The sequence below is a fragment of the Chelonoidis abingdonii genome, chromosome 11 (assembly GCF_003597395.2).
Source record: "Chelonoidis abingdonii isolate Lonesome George chromosome 11, CheloAbing_2.0, whole genome shotgun sequence".
NCBI lineage: Eukaryota > Metazoa > Chordata > Testudines > Testudinidae > Chelonoidis > Chelonoidis abingdonii.
The window spans coordinates 38,457,933-38,474,115 of record NC_133779.1 but is presented as its reverse complement, the minus strand read 5'-3'; the positions used below and the strand labels follow the sequence as shown (position 1 = coordinate 38,474,115).

Genomic DNA, 16,183 nt, shown 5'->3' with positions numbered 1-16,183 from the left:
CCCCCCCCCCCCCCGGGCAGTTCTGTCTCCCTGTGCCAGTCAGACGGTGGCCTCCTAACAAAGGGGCCCATTTGTGCCAGCTGTGTTGGTGTGGACGCCCGGGAACTGCTCTGAGACCCACCAACTCATTTCATACAATGCCAACAGGACACATACCTCACAACCATCTCCCATCCCCACTCTACTGTTCCTATCATTCTCCCCCCAGCCCCTGTCTCTGTGTGGATGCTCCCAGGTGCCCCAGCACAGAGCACCCAGGGTCTCAGCTATGTGTATGGTGGCCCTAGTTGTGAGTACGTAGCGAGCAGGGAAGGAGGGGACCTGGACCCAGGCAGTGCTGGCATGACCCCTAACCCTCTCCAGTGGTGTCGATATCCCTGCTCAGCTGTGGGGCGCCTCTCTTGTCCAGAGCTCTCCTAAAACAGCTAAATTCTCCTGCTGTAAACCCTCAGAAGCCTCTGGGGCAAGAGCCTGGCCGGGATATTGGTGCCGAGGGTGGGGAAAGTGGCGTTGTGGGGGAGCTGGGCTTCAGATCTCTTTGCTTGGGTTCTGGATCCTGTCCCTGCTTTTAGCCAGACCTCGCAAGAGCATTGTTCCTAGGGAGACAGCATGGTGTAGTGGCTGGGACTTGGGAGACCTGGGTGCTGCCACTGACCTGCCGGTGACGCCAGGCAAGTCATTGCCCTGCTGTGTGCCTCAGTTTCCCCTCCTGCCCTTTGGTTGTTGACTCTCTGCAGCAGGGATTGTCTCTCACGAGGCCAAAGATATGGGGGCTGACGGGCGCAGGAGGGATCCCTGTGGAACACGATCCTTTCCCCTCCCTGTTATTGCTGGCTTCCCATGCCCTGCTTTGCCCAGCCGTGCAGGGATGGCCTCAAGTGTGCTCCCTGCTCATGGCCTCTTCGGGCTGTGGGCACATCTCTGCCAATGGCGTTAATGTCCATTAGGCGCTAGCGGGAAGTGGGAGGGATGTTACCCCCGGTTCAGGCTGAGCTCCCCAACCCCTTGGTTAGCAGCTTACACCAGAGGCTCCTTTGCGGTTCAGGGGCTGTGACAGGGGAGCCCCCCAGCTGGACGGGCACAGTGGGGTGATTAAGGCATCACGCTGGTCTCCATCCTCCTGGCCGCGTGGTGGGAAGGACCCGAGAGTGAGAGCAAAGGGCACTGCTGGCAGGTCTGGGGAGGGGTCTCACACTCTACACTGGGAGGGGCTTGGCTGGGACTGGGGAGGGGCCTTTCTTTGCCCCTCCTTCTGGCACATGGGTCTGGGGAGCCCTGGGGGGCTGCATACCTGTCCCACGGTCTCAGCCCATCGTGCACAGCACCCAGCCCATGTTGGTTTGGAGGCCTGGTGCCCATGGGCGGCTGGTGTCTCCCGCCCCAGGTTGGCACCATGACCAGCTTTGCAGAGTTCCAGCGGGAGCTGCAGGTGCTGTCGGGGCAGGACACTGGCTCCTCCCTGAAGGGTGCCTTCGAGGCTGTGTCCCGCATCGCCTGCGGGCACCCGGAAGGGGGCGGCCTCAAGATCCCCTCCCTCAACTGGTACGAGGACAACGACATCAAGGCCTTTCTGAACCGCAACAGCTCAGAGCAGGGAGCTGTCCCGTTGGACAATGCCACCAGTGAGTGAGTGGAGAGCCACCTTTCCCCACCGACGCAGGGGAGCTGTGGGATGCAGCAGCAGGATCCCACGCGGGTGGAACTGGCCCAACTTCGGGCGACAATGGGATTTGAACCCGGGCTGTGCTGAGCCGCGAGCACGAGGCTCTAGTGCCTGAGCTAAAGGAACAAGTGCCTAAAGCAACCCAGTCTCTCACTCCTACTGTGCAGGCAGCCACTGGCGTGAGGCAGAGATCCCCCTCCTAGGGCGGGTTAGGCTGGGCTCTGGCAGCCCCGAGTGGGAGGTTTCCCTGGCAGGGCTGCACTTTGGGGACAGAGAGAAGAGCTGGGTTTGACTGAGGGGTGTATCCTCTGCCCCAGGAGAAGTTGCAGCCCAAGGAGGTTAGAGGGGAAGGGGCTTTAGCCAACCCCAGTGGGGGGTTGTAGGGGACAGCAGGGAGCCAGAGCTGGGTTTGGAGGGGAGAGGAAGATTCCATGCCCAGCCAGCAGGTTTATTGGGGGTGGGAGGCGGCAGCTCTCTAGAGGGGATCCCCCTTTCCCCAGCCTGAGGGTTTATTGGGGGGTGGGAGGGGCAGATCTCTATAGGAGCTCCCCCCTCCTCCAGTATACAAGTTTATTGTGGGGGAGGGGGGGCAGCGTGACCACTTCTCTCGATCCTTCCCCCGCCGCAGGCCCCTACTGCAAGGAGCTGATCCAGAGCCTAGAGTCGAACCCGCTGTCCCGGATCCTGTGGCAGGGGATCAAACCTCTCTTCATCGGAAAAATCCTCTACGCCCCATCCAGCCCTAGCACGCGAAGGATCATGGCCGAGGTGAAGCCCCTGGGAGGTAGGGAGGGGGCGGGGCGAACCCCAACCATGCAGAGTGAGCCTGGAGCACCCAGGGGGCCCCTTTAGTGCCCGGGGATCTCCCCCCACCACCCCTAGCCTGTGGGCTCTGGTTGGAGTCCCATGGGCCTCCCATCCACTCTACCGGAGGGGCGGTGGGCCGGGGGCAGGCTGGGAGTGGGGCATGACCCCCAGCTGGGCCAGCAGCCTGTCTCGCCGACCCCCTCGCTCCTCTTGGCCCAGGTGAACCGGACATTCCAGGAGCTGGCCGTGCTGCGGGAGGTGCGGGGCACCTGGCAGGAGCTGGGGCCTCGGGTCTACACCTTCCTCAACAGCAGCCTGGAGGTGCGGGTCCTTCAGGTCTGTGCCAGCCGGGGGCTGGGCAATGGGGGAGCCAGAGGAGTGGGTATAGGGGGAGGGTGTGGTGGGATGGGAGGTAATGGGTGTGGGGGCCCAGAGGGAGGGGTATGGGTGGATGGGTATAGGGGGCAAAGGGAATAAGGTGGGGGACTAGGGGAGGGGGTGCAGTGAAGGGAATGGGGTGGTGGGGCTGGGGAAGGGGGTCAGCCCCACGCGGGGCCGTGTGCTGGCTGGGGGACGGTGCCACCCCCTGAGGCAGCCCTGTCCCCATCTCTTTGCCCCGGCAGAACCTGCTGAGGGAACCTGCCACCTCCCACCTGGTGGAGCAGCACCTGAACCACACCTCTTGGGACCTGTCGGCCGTGGGCGAGTTCCTGGCGGGGGTGCCAGGGGGTGAGGCCTACACCTGGCGCCAGGCCTACGCGGAGGTGGACCAGGTTGTGGGCACCCTGTCGCAGTTCATCGAGGTGCGGCGCGTGCGAGTAACACCCTGCGTCCCCCTGGCTACCCACCTCTGGACCCCCCCGCGCTAAGGGCCCTGCTCTCCCGCTCCTGCCCACAGTGCGTCTCCCTGGACAAGGTGGAGGCGGTGGCCTCCGAAGAGCAGCTGGTGTCGCGGGCCCTGCAGCTGCTGGAGGGGCGCCAGTTCTGGGCCGGCGTGGTCTTCCTGCCCCCCGACAATGCCACCCCCGGGGAGCTGCCCCCCCATGTCCGCTACAAGATCCGCATGGACATTGACGATGTCACCCGCAGCAACAAGATCAAGGACAGGTGCGGGCGCCTGGGGGAGGGCCCTATAGAAATGCTGCCCCCCCATCTCCTCCCTACGGGGTCCATGTCTGGGGCGGGGGGTGCTTTGTCCCGGCCTCGCTCACGTTCTCTCCGCTCACTCAGGTTCTGGGACCCGGGCCCAGCAGCTGACCCCTTCAACGACCTGCGCTACGTCTGGGGGGGCTTCGTCTACGTGCAGGACCTGGTGGAACGGGCCGTCACGCGGGTCCTGAGCGGCACAGCCAGCCGCACCGGTATCTACCTGCAGCAGATGCCCTACCCCTGCTATGTGGATGACGTGTGAGTGGCCGCGTGCTCCCCGGACGGGATCCAGTCTGTCCACCCTGCAGGCTTGAGCAGGAGCAACGTGAAATCGGGCGCCCCTCCTAGTCACGAACTCTGCAGGGCCCCCACTGGGTAGGGCAGGAATGGGTCTGTTTTCCTATGTATCTACCCCCAGGTCTTGCCCCTAATCCTGCAGTGCCCCTAGTGACTGAGGTAGGAATTAGTCTATATCCCTGTGTATTGCCCCACTGCTCCTCCAGCCTATTTCCTGCAGCGCCCCCTGCTGACTGGGATAGGAACGGTCTATAGCCCTGTGTATTCCCATCCCATTCCCTGCAGCGCCCCCTGCTGGCCAAGGCTGATCTTTGCTCCGTTTGCAAGAAGAGATGATTCATTCCCCACCCTCTGCAGTCCCTTGCTGAGGTGTCCCTGGGCTTTGCCGTGGCTCTCTGGGACGCAGAGGCATCCTGTGTGGTGTCTGGCTCATGCAGTGTAGTGGGGTATTGTGTCAAATGTTCGTGGGCACCCGGGAACTGTGCGGAGCCCCAACTCATTTCACAAAGTGCCAGTGGGGCATGGTATTCAAGGGTTAACCCGTCTGCTCCCCCCTCCACGCGCCCTCCCCCAGTTTCCTGCGGGTCTTGAACCGCTCGCTGCCGCTCTTCATGACGCTGGCCTGGATCTACTCGGTGGCCATGATCATCAAAGGGGTGGTGCATGAGAAGGAAGCCCGGCTGAAGGAAACCATGAAGATTATGGGACTCAGCAGCGGCATCCTCTGGCTCAGCTGGTTCATCAGCAGCTTTATCCCCTTCCTCATCAGCTCCTGCTTCCTCGTCCTCATCCTCAAGGTATGTCTGCAGAGCGCTGGTGGGAGGGGGGCAGTGCTGGGGACGCAGGGAGCCCAGAGCTGGGGTAGCAGGATGGGGCTGCAGGTTGGGTTTGAGGAGCATTGTCCAATCTGGGCCTCGGGGAGCCCAGGGCTGGGGTAGCAGTGAGGGGCCTGTGGGTCGGGATTGAGGAGCATCATCCAGTCCGGGCGTGGAGGAGCCCAAGGCTGGGGTAGCAGGATGGGGCTGCAGGTTGGATTTTAGGAGCATCATCCAATCCGGGCATGGGGGAGCCCAGGGCTGTGGTAGCAGTGAGGGGTCTGTGGGTCAGGATTGAGGAACATCGTCTGATCCAGGCGTGGGGGAGCCCAGAGCTGGGGTAGCAGGATGGGACTGTAGATTAGGATTGATGGGCCACAGCAGAGCTGAGTGTAGTGGGAGGGAGCCTGGCACTGCAGTAGCGGAGCAGAGAGGGCTGGGACTGACGGGCAACGAGAGATCACAGCGCCTCTGCCAGCCACAGCTCTAATCCGTCTCCTCCACCCCTCCCCACACACACACGCAGCTGGGAGACATCCTGCCCTACAGCGACCCCGCCGTGGTCTTCCTCTTCTTGGCCACCTTCGCTGTGGCCACCATCGCCCAGTGCTTCCTCATCAGCACCTTCTTCTCCCGCGCCAACCTGGCCTCGGCCTGCGGCGGCGTCATCTACTTCTCCTTCTACCTGCCCTATGTGCTGTGCGTGGCCTGGCGCGACCACATCACCTTCCCGCTGCGCCTCTGTGTGGTAAGATGGCCCCCGCTCCAGCCTGCCTGGAGGTCACATGCCCTGGGTGTTTTCCGGTCCCACTCCAGGGTGGCCTTTTCAGCCTGGTTCTAATGGGGTCTCCCTATGTGGGTGCCAATCGAAGGGGGCACAGGGGTCCCGGTGACCTGCTCAGAATTGTCCCGTCTCCACAGTTGCTTACACCACCCACCCCCGGAGGAAGGCTGGACTCGGAATCTGCTCCTTAGCATTTCACAGGCTGGCCACTGAATCGGCAGCCCCCTGGCCATGGGGAGGTTGGTGGCTGGTACCAGGGGCTAGTCCCCAGGGAGCTGTGCTGGGTCTGGGGGTTTCCTGGCTCTTGCTTCACCTGCCTCTCCCCCACCAGAGCCTCCTGTCCCCAGTGGCGTTTGGGTTTGGCTGTGAGTACTTCTCCCTGTACGAGGAACAGGGTGTGGGGATCCAGTGGTACAACCTGAACGCCAGCCCTGTGCAGGATGACCCTTACAACTTCGCCACCTCCCTGGCACTGCTGCTCCTGGACGCGTGTCTGTACGGCCTGGCCACGTGGTACATCGAGGCTGTCTTTCCAGGTCAGTGGGTGGGGTTGGGAATGGATATGGGACTCAGATGCTCCCCCGAGCTCTGCCCATTTATGAGCTGCCACTCTCAGTGAATTGTGCAGATCTTTATAGTAAGTCCACACTTCTCCATTCTCACATAGGTAGATCATCAGTGACATTGCTTAGCCTTAATGCACCATCATTAGGTTTCAGAGTTAACAGTCCAATTGAAATGAATAAGAACAGCGTGTGTTTTTCAGAGCCCCTTGCTGCCTGAAGTCTCAGGCAGACGGCTCTGGGTCAGCTGAACCCAGATTCTTTTGTACTTGTCAGAACAAGAGACCTAAGGTTGTTTTCCTTAACTGATAGCTGAGATCCTGGAGCACAGTTTGCAGCCGTGCTTTGGAACCCGGGGTGAGCCGAGCCGATGCCAGCTGCTGCCTGGAGGCTGACGCTGCCCATCTTAGGCATTTGCGTGGCCTGTGGCCGGAATTGGGGCAAACTCCAGTGTGGAAAAGGCCCTAGGCCCACGGTCCCTGGGGGAATGAGAAAAGAGAGGCCCTAGGCCCCCAGGGTGAGAAAAGAAAGACCTGGGATTATAGCCAGAGCCCCCGTCCCCACAGCTGGGCTGCACCAGACCCCCGATCAGGTGGGGTTGTTTTCCATGCCCCCCCCCGCGCTCTCCAATCAGTTTCCTCCTCTGTTTGCATTCAGGCCAGTACGGGATTCCCAAGCCCTGGAATTTTCCCTTCCTGAAGAGCTACTGGTTCGGAAAGTCATCCTCCGATGGCTGCCACCCCTTCCCCACCGACTCCGTGAGCTCTGCTGAAGGTAAAGGGTTCCCCTCCCCCATGCCCCGATCAGCCACAGAGGCAGTGTGGTCTAGTGGCTGGAGCAACGGAATTGGAGTCAGGAGTGTCATGCTCTGGGAAGGGAGTGGGGCCAGCAGTCAGAGTAAGTGGGCCGAAAATCAGGGCTCTTCCTAGGTTCGATTCCCTGTTCTGCAGGGTGGTTAGAGTGGGGGAGCCAGAGTCAGGACTCCTGGGTTCTGCTGCTGGACTAACAAAGCGGCTCCAGCCACGTGCCAGCCAGGCCCAGCAGAGGGCCAGCCACCGACTGATGGGGTGGGAGACGGGAGAAGTGAGACAGTGGGTAGGTTGCAGCCCAGAGTCACTGACTAGTCCCAACCCATCCCTAACCCTAGGCTGAGTCTGCTGGTACCACCTAGCCCTGGACCAACAACCAGCCCTGTCCCCAGCCCAGGTCCCTGCCCCATCTGTAACCCTATGCTGAGTTTGCTAGCTGGCCCCAAACCCTGGCCTGGGGGGGGTGGGAGCTGCAGGGTCCTCCAAGGTGCCCCGACTCTGTGTGGTGACAGGATTCCTGCCGCCTGTGTCTCGTCCCCATCATTTTGGGGCCCGCTGATTGCTGCAGGGTAATAACCTCCATGCAAGGGGCTGCAGGGGAGCTGGCTGGATTGCTGGCAGCTCAGGGGGCCCCAGCCCTAACCTGGGACCCCAGCCCCACGTTCTTGCTGGCTCTGCTAGGTGTCTGGCACTGTGCCCGCCTGCTGACCCTGCCTCCTGGCTTTTCAGTGCTGGTGGAGGAGCCACCAGCGCACCTGCGCCCAGGGGTCTCCATCCGCAACCTGGTGAAGATTTACCACAGCAGCAGCAAAGTGGCCGTCAACGGGCTGAGCCTCAGCTTCTATGAGGGCCAGATCACCTCCTTCCTGGGCCACAACGGGGCTGGCAAGACCACCACCATGTGAGCCCGAGAGGCGTGCTGGGAGGGTGGGGGTGGGGAATCCCTGGGGGTTCTGCGTGCACCCCGCTTCATGGTGGGGCTGTTTCTCGTGGTGGTTGAGCCAATGTGGCTCGGCAGCCGTGGCGCCGGTCTGTGGTGGGGGCGGGGGAGGGGATGCTGGGTGCCTCAGTTTCCCCCCATCGGTCCAGTGGAGAGAATGGATGATTTTGAGCTGGCTTTGTAACAAGCTTTGACCACTGTGGCGAGAGCGGGCTGGGTGTTCTCACTTGTATGAAGTGCTGGGGTCCGTGCAGCCCAGATCTAGTCATGGGAAGCCCCACCCGGCACTGCTTGGTGACGATAGAGGGGATTGGGCCTGGTTAGGCCTGGGTGGGCCAGGCAATGAGCTGCTGTGGCAGGAGAGATCCGGAGTCGGACCAGTTGGAGCAGACGTCTCTCCAGAACCGTTTGCTCCACCACCGGAGAGTCTCTCAGGGTTCTTCAATCCAAAGGGGAGCTGGGCGCACGTCTCAGGCGGTCGGGGTTGTCTGTATGCCCACGCCAGCGCCCGATTCGTCTCCAGCGCTGGTGGGAGTAACCCCACTGCAGTCAGTGTCCTGACACCTGCCAGGAGAGGAGATTCTGGGCCAGGGCCTTGGCAGACTAACTAGGTGGCTAGTGAATTTCAGCCATGGCTAGCAGAGCAAAGAAATAGCCTCCCTTCCCCTGGGTGGAGTCACTGGCTCTCTTCGCTGGGTAGGGGTGTGTGCAGCTGCTGGATGAGCCAGTGTCCGCATGGTGTTGGGAGCTGGGGCCGTGTGGTCTGAATGCACCGCAAGGCGGTGCCCCTGCCCGGCAGCCCTGCTGGCCCCTGCAACACCCCCCTGCCCTGAGCTCTTAGGCATTGGAGGTGGGCGCTGGAAACACTCCTCTGACTCGTCTTGTTTTGGTTTTAACCCCTGTGTCCGGCGCCCCTGCTCCTAGGTCCATCCTGAGCGGTCTGCTGCCTCCCAGCTCCGGGACGGCCTACATCCTGGGCCGGGACATCTGCTCCGAGATGGACAGCATCCGGAAAACCATGGGGATGTGTCCCCAGCACAACGTCCTCTTTGACATGTGTGTGTGTGTGTGTGTGTGTGTGTGTCGGGGGGGTTGAACCCCAAGAGTGGGAGGGCGGATGGAGCTGGGGGAGAATTCCCTGGGGCCCTGATGGTTGGAGCACCCAGCCTTCCTGCTGCTTCCAGCCTGGAGGGCCTGTGGCCGGACCTTGCTCCCCGCCACAGCAGAGCGCAATTGGACCCAGTGGCGCTGGAGAAGCCACCAGCCCCACTGTAGCAGCCTCAGCTCGGGGATCAACCGTGGGGGCACTTGCCCATTGAGTCCTGTTCCCAGTTCTGGGAGGGGAGAGGGACCTAGTGGTTAGAGTCCAGGGGGAGGGGGGCTTGAAGTCGGGACTCCTGGGTTCTGTTCCCAGCTCTGAGAGGAGTGATCTCTAGTGGTTAGAGCAGGGGGCTGGGCATCTATAGGAGCAGAGGTGGGATACTTCTCCTTGCCCTGTTGGGAGTCACCTTCTCCCTGCCGCCCCCCACAGCCTGACGGTGGAGGAGCACATCTGGTTTTATGGACGCCTGAAGGGGCTGTCAGGGGAGCAGGTGAAGGAGGAGGTGAAGCAGATCATCCAGGATGTGGGGCTGCCCCACAAGCGCCGGGAGCAGACCAAGAACCTGTCGGGTGAGTGCCCTGGGCCCAGCGAGCAGGCGGTATGGGGGTACAGGGGGCAGACTGGGCTCGAGTTGGGAGGTTGGGACCTGATCCTGGCATGTTGCAGGCAGAGCTGCCTTTTAAAGGGAAAAAGAAGCCCCCATTGGTTTACAAGTGGGTAACATAAGGGGCCCAGTCCCAATCTGCAGGCTTCAGGGCCCAAAAGGTTGGGTTTGCGGGCTCCCTGCTCTCTCCCATGATCCTTTATTGCTTATATCATGGTAGTTCCTAGGAGTCCCAGCCGTGGCCTGTTGCGCTCGGTGCTGTACAGACACGATCTCGGCCTCAGGCCTCACTTGATTAACCTGATGGGGCAGGTGTGTTTATAGTGGTGTGGTCACGGGGAGGCATTCATGGACTCCCTGGCCCTGAATGGACCATTGTGATCCCTCCTGCATAACATGGGCCAGAGAGCGTCCCCCAAATAATCCCTAGAGCAGTTCTTTCAGAAAAACATCCCGCCCTGATTTAAAAGTGCCTGTGATGGAGAATCCACCGTGACCTTCGGTAAACTGGTCCAGTGCATGTGGGGCGTGGGTAGGGGGATGAGCCGTGGGCGGCGGGGAGGGGGTGTGCTGTGGGGGTGTGGCATGGAGGAACTTCCCAGGGATCCTGCAATATTGGTCCCTGCCAGAGCCCCGGCAGCCTCGGTAACCCGGGATGACTCGTTCCCTAGAGCAACCCCCTTCCCCGCCCAGTGCTGTGTGGCTGGGGGCTGCCCCGATGCCCCATAACACTCACCCCGTTCCTCCCCCGGGGCAGGTGGGATGCAGCGGAAGCTCTCCGTGGCCATCGCCTTTGTGGGAGGCTCCCAGGTGGTCATTCTGGACGAGCCCACGGCTGGGATTGACCCCTACTCCCGGCGGGGCATCTGGGAGCTGCTGCTGAAGTATCGCAAAGGTCTGAGTGGGGTGGGGGGGATGGGAACAGCTTGGGGGGGCGGTCTCAGAAAGGGTCAGGGCCTCCAGCTGATGGGGGGAACTCAACAATTCTGGCAGAGCTGGGCCCCAGTGGGTCCTACCCAATGGGGGCAGGAGAGGGGTGGGTGCACGCAGGGGAATGGAGCGGTTCAGGGGGTCACTCGCCCTGAGATGACCTGCAGCCATGTAGGGGGGGTGTCTCTGGCTCAGATCCCCCCCCATTATGGTCTGCGAGCTGCTGTTGGTGCCAGCTTGGTCCTCCCCACCCATGCTGGGGTACGGGCAGCTCCAGCGGGTGCCAGTCTGTGCTGTAGCCCTGCTTCAGGCACTGTTCCGGCTCTGCCCTGCAGGAGGAACCCTTGGGTATAAGGGACTATCAAGGCCCTGCCGCACCCTGTTTTCCCCCACCCCCTTCCCTGCTCTTCCCCCAGGCTGGTCCCCCGAACCCCCTCTTCTCTGCCCCCCTCCCAGGGCGCACGGTCATCCTCTCCACCCACTACATGGACGAGGCGGACCTGCTGGGCGACCGCGTGGCCATCATCTCCCAGGGCCGGCTCTGCTGCTGCGGCTCCCCGCTCTTCCTCAAGACCAAGCTGGGCACTGGCTATTACCTGACCCTGGTGAAGCGGGAGGCTGGTGCCCGGGAGCGAGCAGCCCCGGGGGGCAGCGCCAGCAGCGTCACCATCGCCAGCAGAAAGGTAATGCCGGGAGAGGGGGCTCCCCTGCCTGGTGCAGCCAGGCTCCTGCCCGAATGGCTGGGTGGGCACAGCCATAGAACGCCCCATGGGGTGAAAGGGCAGGGGGAGCCCCTGGAGCTCGGTGAGTGGGGGGGTTACTGGGGTCCTAGGGAATCCAGCTCCAGGGTTCCTGGAAGTTTGGAGGTAGGGGGATGGACTCACCACGGGGATCTCCTCTCATGTCCTGATCTCCCGACGTGGCATCAGTCATTAGAGGGGGGCCTGAGCCTCAGAGTTTGGGGCCAACCCAGGGCTGGGACTCTTACCCTCCCCTTCCACGCAGGACGACAGCGGTTCGGAGCGCAGCTGTGACACCGGCCTGGGCAGCGAGCAATGCAGCGAGTCCAGCACCGTGGGTGAGCAGCTCCAGTCGGGGAAAGGGGCTGGCACTGGGAGCTGGTCGGGAAAGAGTTAAGATCCCTGTGCACACACTTGTGCGCGCACACACACACACACACACAGTGCCCCCAATGCACACACTGTGCCCCCCCCCACCCCCCTCCGCGGAGCGGATCCATTGCACAGGCACATTGCGCCCCCTTGTGGTCAGCCTGGGGCACAGCGAGTCTGAGTTTCTCCCTGGTTCCCAGCCTGGGGCTGCCCCCGAGTGGCTGAGTTCCCTGGGTGGGGTCTCTGCCTGCAGGTACGGGCGTGTTCAGAGCCTCCCTGCCTCCTCAGCTGCTCCTCCAGTCTCCAAGGTGACATTTCCTCTCCCTGGGAAATCTTTCTCCAGTGACCTGTCCTTCCAGGGCCATTCCCCAACCTCCTACACACACAACCCAAGGGCTGGCTTTTGAAGGTCACCTCACACTACATCTCTCCTGTATCCTTCAATCCTTGACTTCCCCACCCTGGTCTCAGACCCAGCCGTGCACGGGGCAGGGAGAGTCCAAGCTCCTAGGGGCTGGGCTTTGTGAACGATAGGATAAAGTCCAGCTCAAGCCTTCTCCCTAGGCTGGGATCCTCCCTCTGCCTGGCTCAGCCCGCACCCTAGATCCTCCAGCCCCAGAGAGCCCCTCCCACTTCCCTTATCTCCCAGTGGAAGCTGAGCTCCCCACCTCACAGCATCAGCAGAACCCATTTAATCCTTGCCAGTCTGGCTCAGCACCTGCAAAGGGGCTGGGATATTAGGGGGACACAAGGCCAGCTTAACACTGACAGTCCTCTTGGAACATCCATGTTGGATCAGTCACAGTGCAGCTGCTGTGGGTCTTGTGCCCTGTTCCAGGCCTTGGCTCCCCCCAACCATCTCTGCCCCCTTTGTTTCTGCAGACGTGCTGCAGCTGTCGGCCCTGATCCAGAAGCTGGTCCCTGGCTCCCAGCTGGTGGAGGATATTGGCCACGAGGTGCTGTACGTCTTGCCATACGGCGGCGCCAAGGATGGGGCCTTCGGGGAGCTCTTCCAGGAGCTGGATAGCCGCTTGGGCGAGCTGGGGGTCTCCAGCTACGGGATTTCGGACACCACCTTGGAGGAGGTACTTCAGCCCCCTCCCGGCATCCTATCCCCTGCCACCGACTGTGCACCTATCCACACCCCAACATCCTACTCCCATGTCATACGGAGGCAGACCATACATGGATCCAGACTGTTATCCCGCCCCTCGTCTCACCAGACCAGACAGGAGGCCCATCAAGATCAGTCTCTCTCCTCCTGCTATATCAGCTGCACCGTTAGTCCATCACATCTGACACCTTGTCTTCTCCAGTGGCCTACACCTGATGCTTCCGAGAGAGACAATCTGCCCTCCACAACTCCTGCTTGAGGGCAGAGAGTGTGGACCGGGGAGAGGGACATAGAGTGGAAAGTGTGAGGGGTTTGGGGTGTCACTTGATGTGGTGGGGTGCCACTGAGTCAGCCTATTCTGCCAGCGTGGGTCCCCTTTACCTGCCCTTGCTGGGCTAGGCTCACAAGCATCTGCCAGTCAAGCGCACAGGCACGGCCACCCCCAGCTGCACGGAGAGTCAGAGATCCACTCTGGGAAGATTCAGCCTAGGGGCTCACTCCAACACTCTGGTGCCCAGTCCCTTTAAGGGGGACAAACCCAGAGGTTTTATGAAATTTGCCCCCTCCCTCAATGTGGAGAGAGAGATGCACAACTTGTTGCCCCTCCTAGTTAGAAATTGTATAAACTGGGTTATATTATCAACAAGCAGTAAGTTTAACAACTACGAAAGATGAATTTTAAGTGAATATAAGAGGTAACAGACAGAATCAAGCAGATTACTGATCAGATAAAGCAAAATACGCGAGCTACGCTCAGTATCCTTAAGAAACAGGTTACAAAATGTAAATTCTCACCCTAAATGTTATTTTAGGCAGGTTGCTAAGTTTCTGTAGTCCAGAGTTCTAGTTATATTTCAGACTGGATCCTGGTCTCGGTCTGGACTCCCTGCCCTGCCTTCCCTTCAGGTGGCTTTAGCAGTCTTTCTTCTTGGGCAGACAGGCCATGCAGAGGAGTCCTGTTTGCCTTCCTCCCGACCCTTAAATAGGATTTCCATAAGGCGGGAATCCTTTGGTTCCCAAACTTGACCCCCCTTCCCTTCCAGTGGAAAGTTAACAAGGAGTCCCAGGTAATGTTTAGTATCAGGTGACAAGACCACCTGACTCTGTAGCATCGCAGCATCCATGAGTCAGCGGCAGTATGTTCTGCAGGAAGGCCAGGCCTTCTCACAGTCCGTTGTCCTCGCTGATGGGTCATCAGCCCTGTCTGGCTTTTCCATTGTTATACCAGAAGCGTTAGCAGTGGGCGGCAACTTCAGATACAGAAATGATACAGCCATGCAGGTCGGATAATCACATTCTGTAAATTTTAACCTTTCCAGTGATATCTTACAAGCCCCATCTTGCATAAAGTACATCTCAGTTATGTCGTATTCATATCAGGACCATATTTACATAAAAAATATGGAGTGAAATGTCACAGAGGGCTGCAGGGAAAACCAGTTAGGAAATCAGCTGGATCTGGGTGGATTTTCCAGTGAGGACGTGAGGAGGAGAGGTGGGTTAGGGAAATGCCACTGTGGCTTCTTTGCTGGCAGCAGGGCCTGTGGGACCTTCAGCCAGTCCCATGGGCTCTGGGACGCTCCCTGCCTTGTGGTGTTGGTTTGCTGAGGGTCCACTGTCATTTTTCCTCCCCCCCGTAAAACACCTCTCCATTCCCGTTTACCCTTTGTAGATCTTTCTGAAGGTGGCTGAGGACACAGGAGTGGAGGCTGACACCACAGGTAAATGCATTGGCACTCTCTTGGAAAAGCTTTGAGCACCTGGGCATCTAAGTTAATGGTCAGGCGAGTGGAAGGAATGATCATGTTTTCTAGTACCTGGACTGCAGAGGGGATAAGAGACCTGCTACTGCTGCTAGCTAAGGGAGTTTTCCTTTAGCTCAGGAGGTAGAATCGGGCCATTTTGGAGTTCTAGACCCAGCTGCATAAGCGCGTGTACTGGAAACTCAACTCTGTTCTCTGCAGCCCATGACTCCTGGGAGAAGAATCTTCATTCAAACTGCAATGAGGCTCAGTGTTGGGAGATGGACCCAGTTATTTTCCCCAAACTGTTCTCATCCCATCTTCCCTGGGGTGCTTGGGGGAGGCGTGATGTGCACCTGGTAGCCCAGGAAGTTGCAGGGTCAACGCACACTCAGTCAGGCAGCTGGCACAGCACAGTCTCCGGGTGCTTGGCAGGGCCATATGAAACAGGCTTCCTGGGACTCCAGGCTGCCCGAGCCTGGCTTGCAGGGACTATAAATCCCAACATGGCAGAAGGGCCAGGCTGCCTTGCATGCTGGATCCTATAGTTCCTGCAGGCTGCTCCTCTGGATGGATGCTGTGAACGGCTGCAGTTTGCTCCGCTCGCTGTGACAGGCTGTCACCAGGGCCATCCGGAAGGGGGGACTAAAGGGATAGTTTGACCTGGGCCCTTAGGCGCCGACTCCGTGGGTGCTCCGGGGCTGGAGCGCCCACAGGGAAAAGTTGGTGGGTACTCTGCACCCACCAGCAGCCAAGCTCCCCGTCCCACCTCCACCTCCGCCTCCTCCCCTGAGTGCGCCACATCCCAGCTCCTCCACCTACCTCCCAGCGCTTGACACTGCCAAACAGCTGTAGCAAGCTCCGGTGGGGAGGGGAGAGGAGCGGGAACATGGCTTTCCCAGGGGAGGAGGTGGGGCCGGGGCAGGGATTTGGGGAAGGAGTAGGACTGGGGCAGGAAGGGGGCAGAGTTGGGGCAGGGACTTCAGGGAAGGGGCTGGAATGGGGGCAGGGCTGGGGGCAGAGGAGGGTTGAGCACCCACTGGCACCAGTAGAAGTCGGCGTCTATGCCTGGGCCCCCCATTTGTGAGGGCCCCCAAACCTGAAATTTGGCCCACGGCCCCTCCGTACGATGGAGAGGCTGTAGGGCAAACGTGAGTGGTGCTGCCAGCCTGCATGCCAGGTGGCAAGACCCAGAGTGGGGAGCTGGACCCACGCCCATGGGACGGGAGCCATGGCTATGGAGTGAGTGGGGGGCTCAGTCTCCATCACTACCAGGCCTCCTCTCAGTGGTAAGTTTTTGGAAGGATGGGGGGGCACCTCAGTTTCAGATTTTGCCCCAGGACCCTCAAAACCTCTGCACAGTCCTGGGTGCCACATGCTTTTTCTCACCTGCCTGTGGTGTGATGCTCTGGCCCTGTGTCTGGCAGGCTCTGGGGGAGCTCCCCAGCGAGGGAGAACGGCAGCGCCGGCCTCCTCCTACACCCTCCGGACAGTGAGCGAGAACGGGGACGTGGAGGCAGCAGACACCGAGCCACGTAAGGGGGCACAGCCAAGCTCTATCTCCTGCTGGAGGGGGACGGGGGTACTGAGCTCTGCAGGGACCGCGAATGGTAGGAAATGGCAGGTTCTCTGCCATCACTGGCACTGGTACCTTCTGGGTGCTTCTGAAGCACCCGCCTCGCAGTGCCCTATGCCAACGGGAGCCAGGGGCTTATGGGTAACTTCCAGGGCATTGTGCGATGGAATTGGGAG

General features: G+C 60.5%; 1 protein-coding gene across 1 annotated transcript in view; it reads left to right on the top strand.

Moving 5' to 3' along the window:
- The window catches only part of ABCA7 (ATP binding cassette subfamily A member 7), a 45,994-nt gene that overhangs the window by 14,482 nt on the left and 15,329 nt on the right, over positions 1-16,183 (top strand). Inside the window, 19 exon segments of the mRNA XM_075070898.1 lie at positions 1,385-1,622; positions 2,292-2,431; positions 2,690-2,806; positions 3,094-3,273; positions 3,369-3,577; positions 3,701-3,877; positions 4,491-4,713; positions 5,258-5,479; positions 5,847-6,051; positions 6,736-6,852; positions 7,617-7,788; positions 8,752-8,883; positions 9,359-9,498; positions 10,291-10,428; positions 10,920-11,146; positions 11,469-11,541; positions 12,458-12,660; positions 14,362-14,410; positions 15,859-15,966. Of these exon segments, the coding sequence (XP_074926999.1) occupies positions 1,385-1,622; positions 2,292-2,431; positions 2,690-2,806; positions 3,094-3,273; positions 3,369-3,577; positions 3,701-3,877; positions 4,491-4,713; positions 5,258-5,479; positions 5,847-6,051; positions 6,736-6,852; positions 7,617-7,788; positions 8,752-8,883; positions 9,359-9,498; positions 10,291-10,428; positions 10,920-11,146; positions 11,469-11,541; positions 12,458-12,660; positions 14,362-14,410; positions 15,859-15,966 (3,070 nt within the window).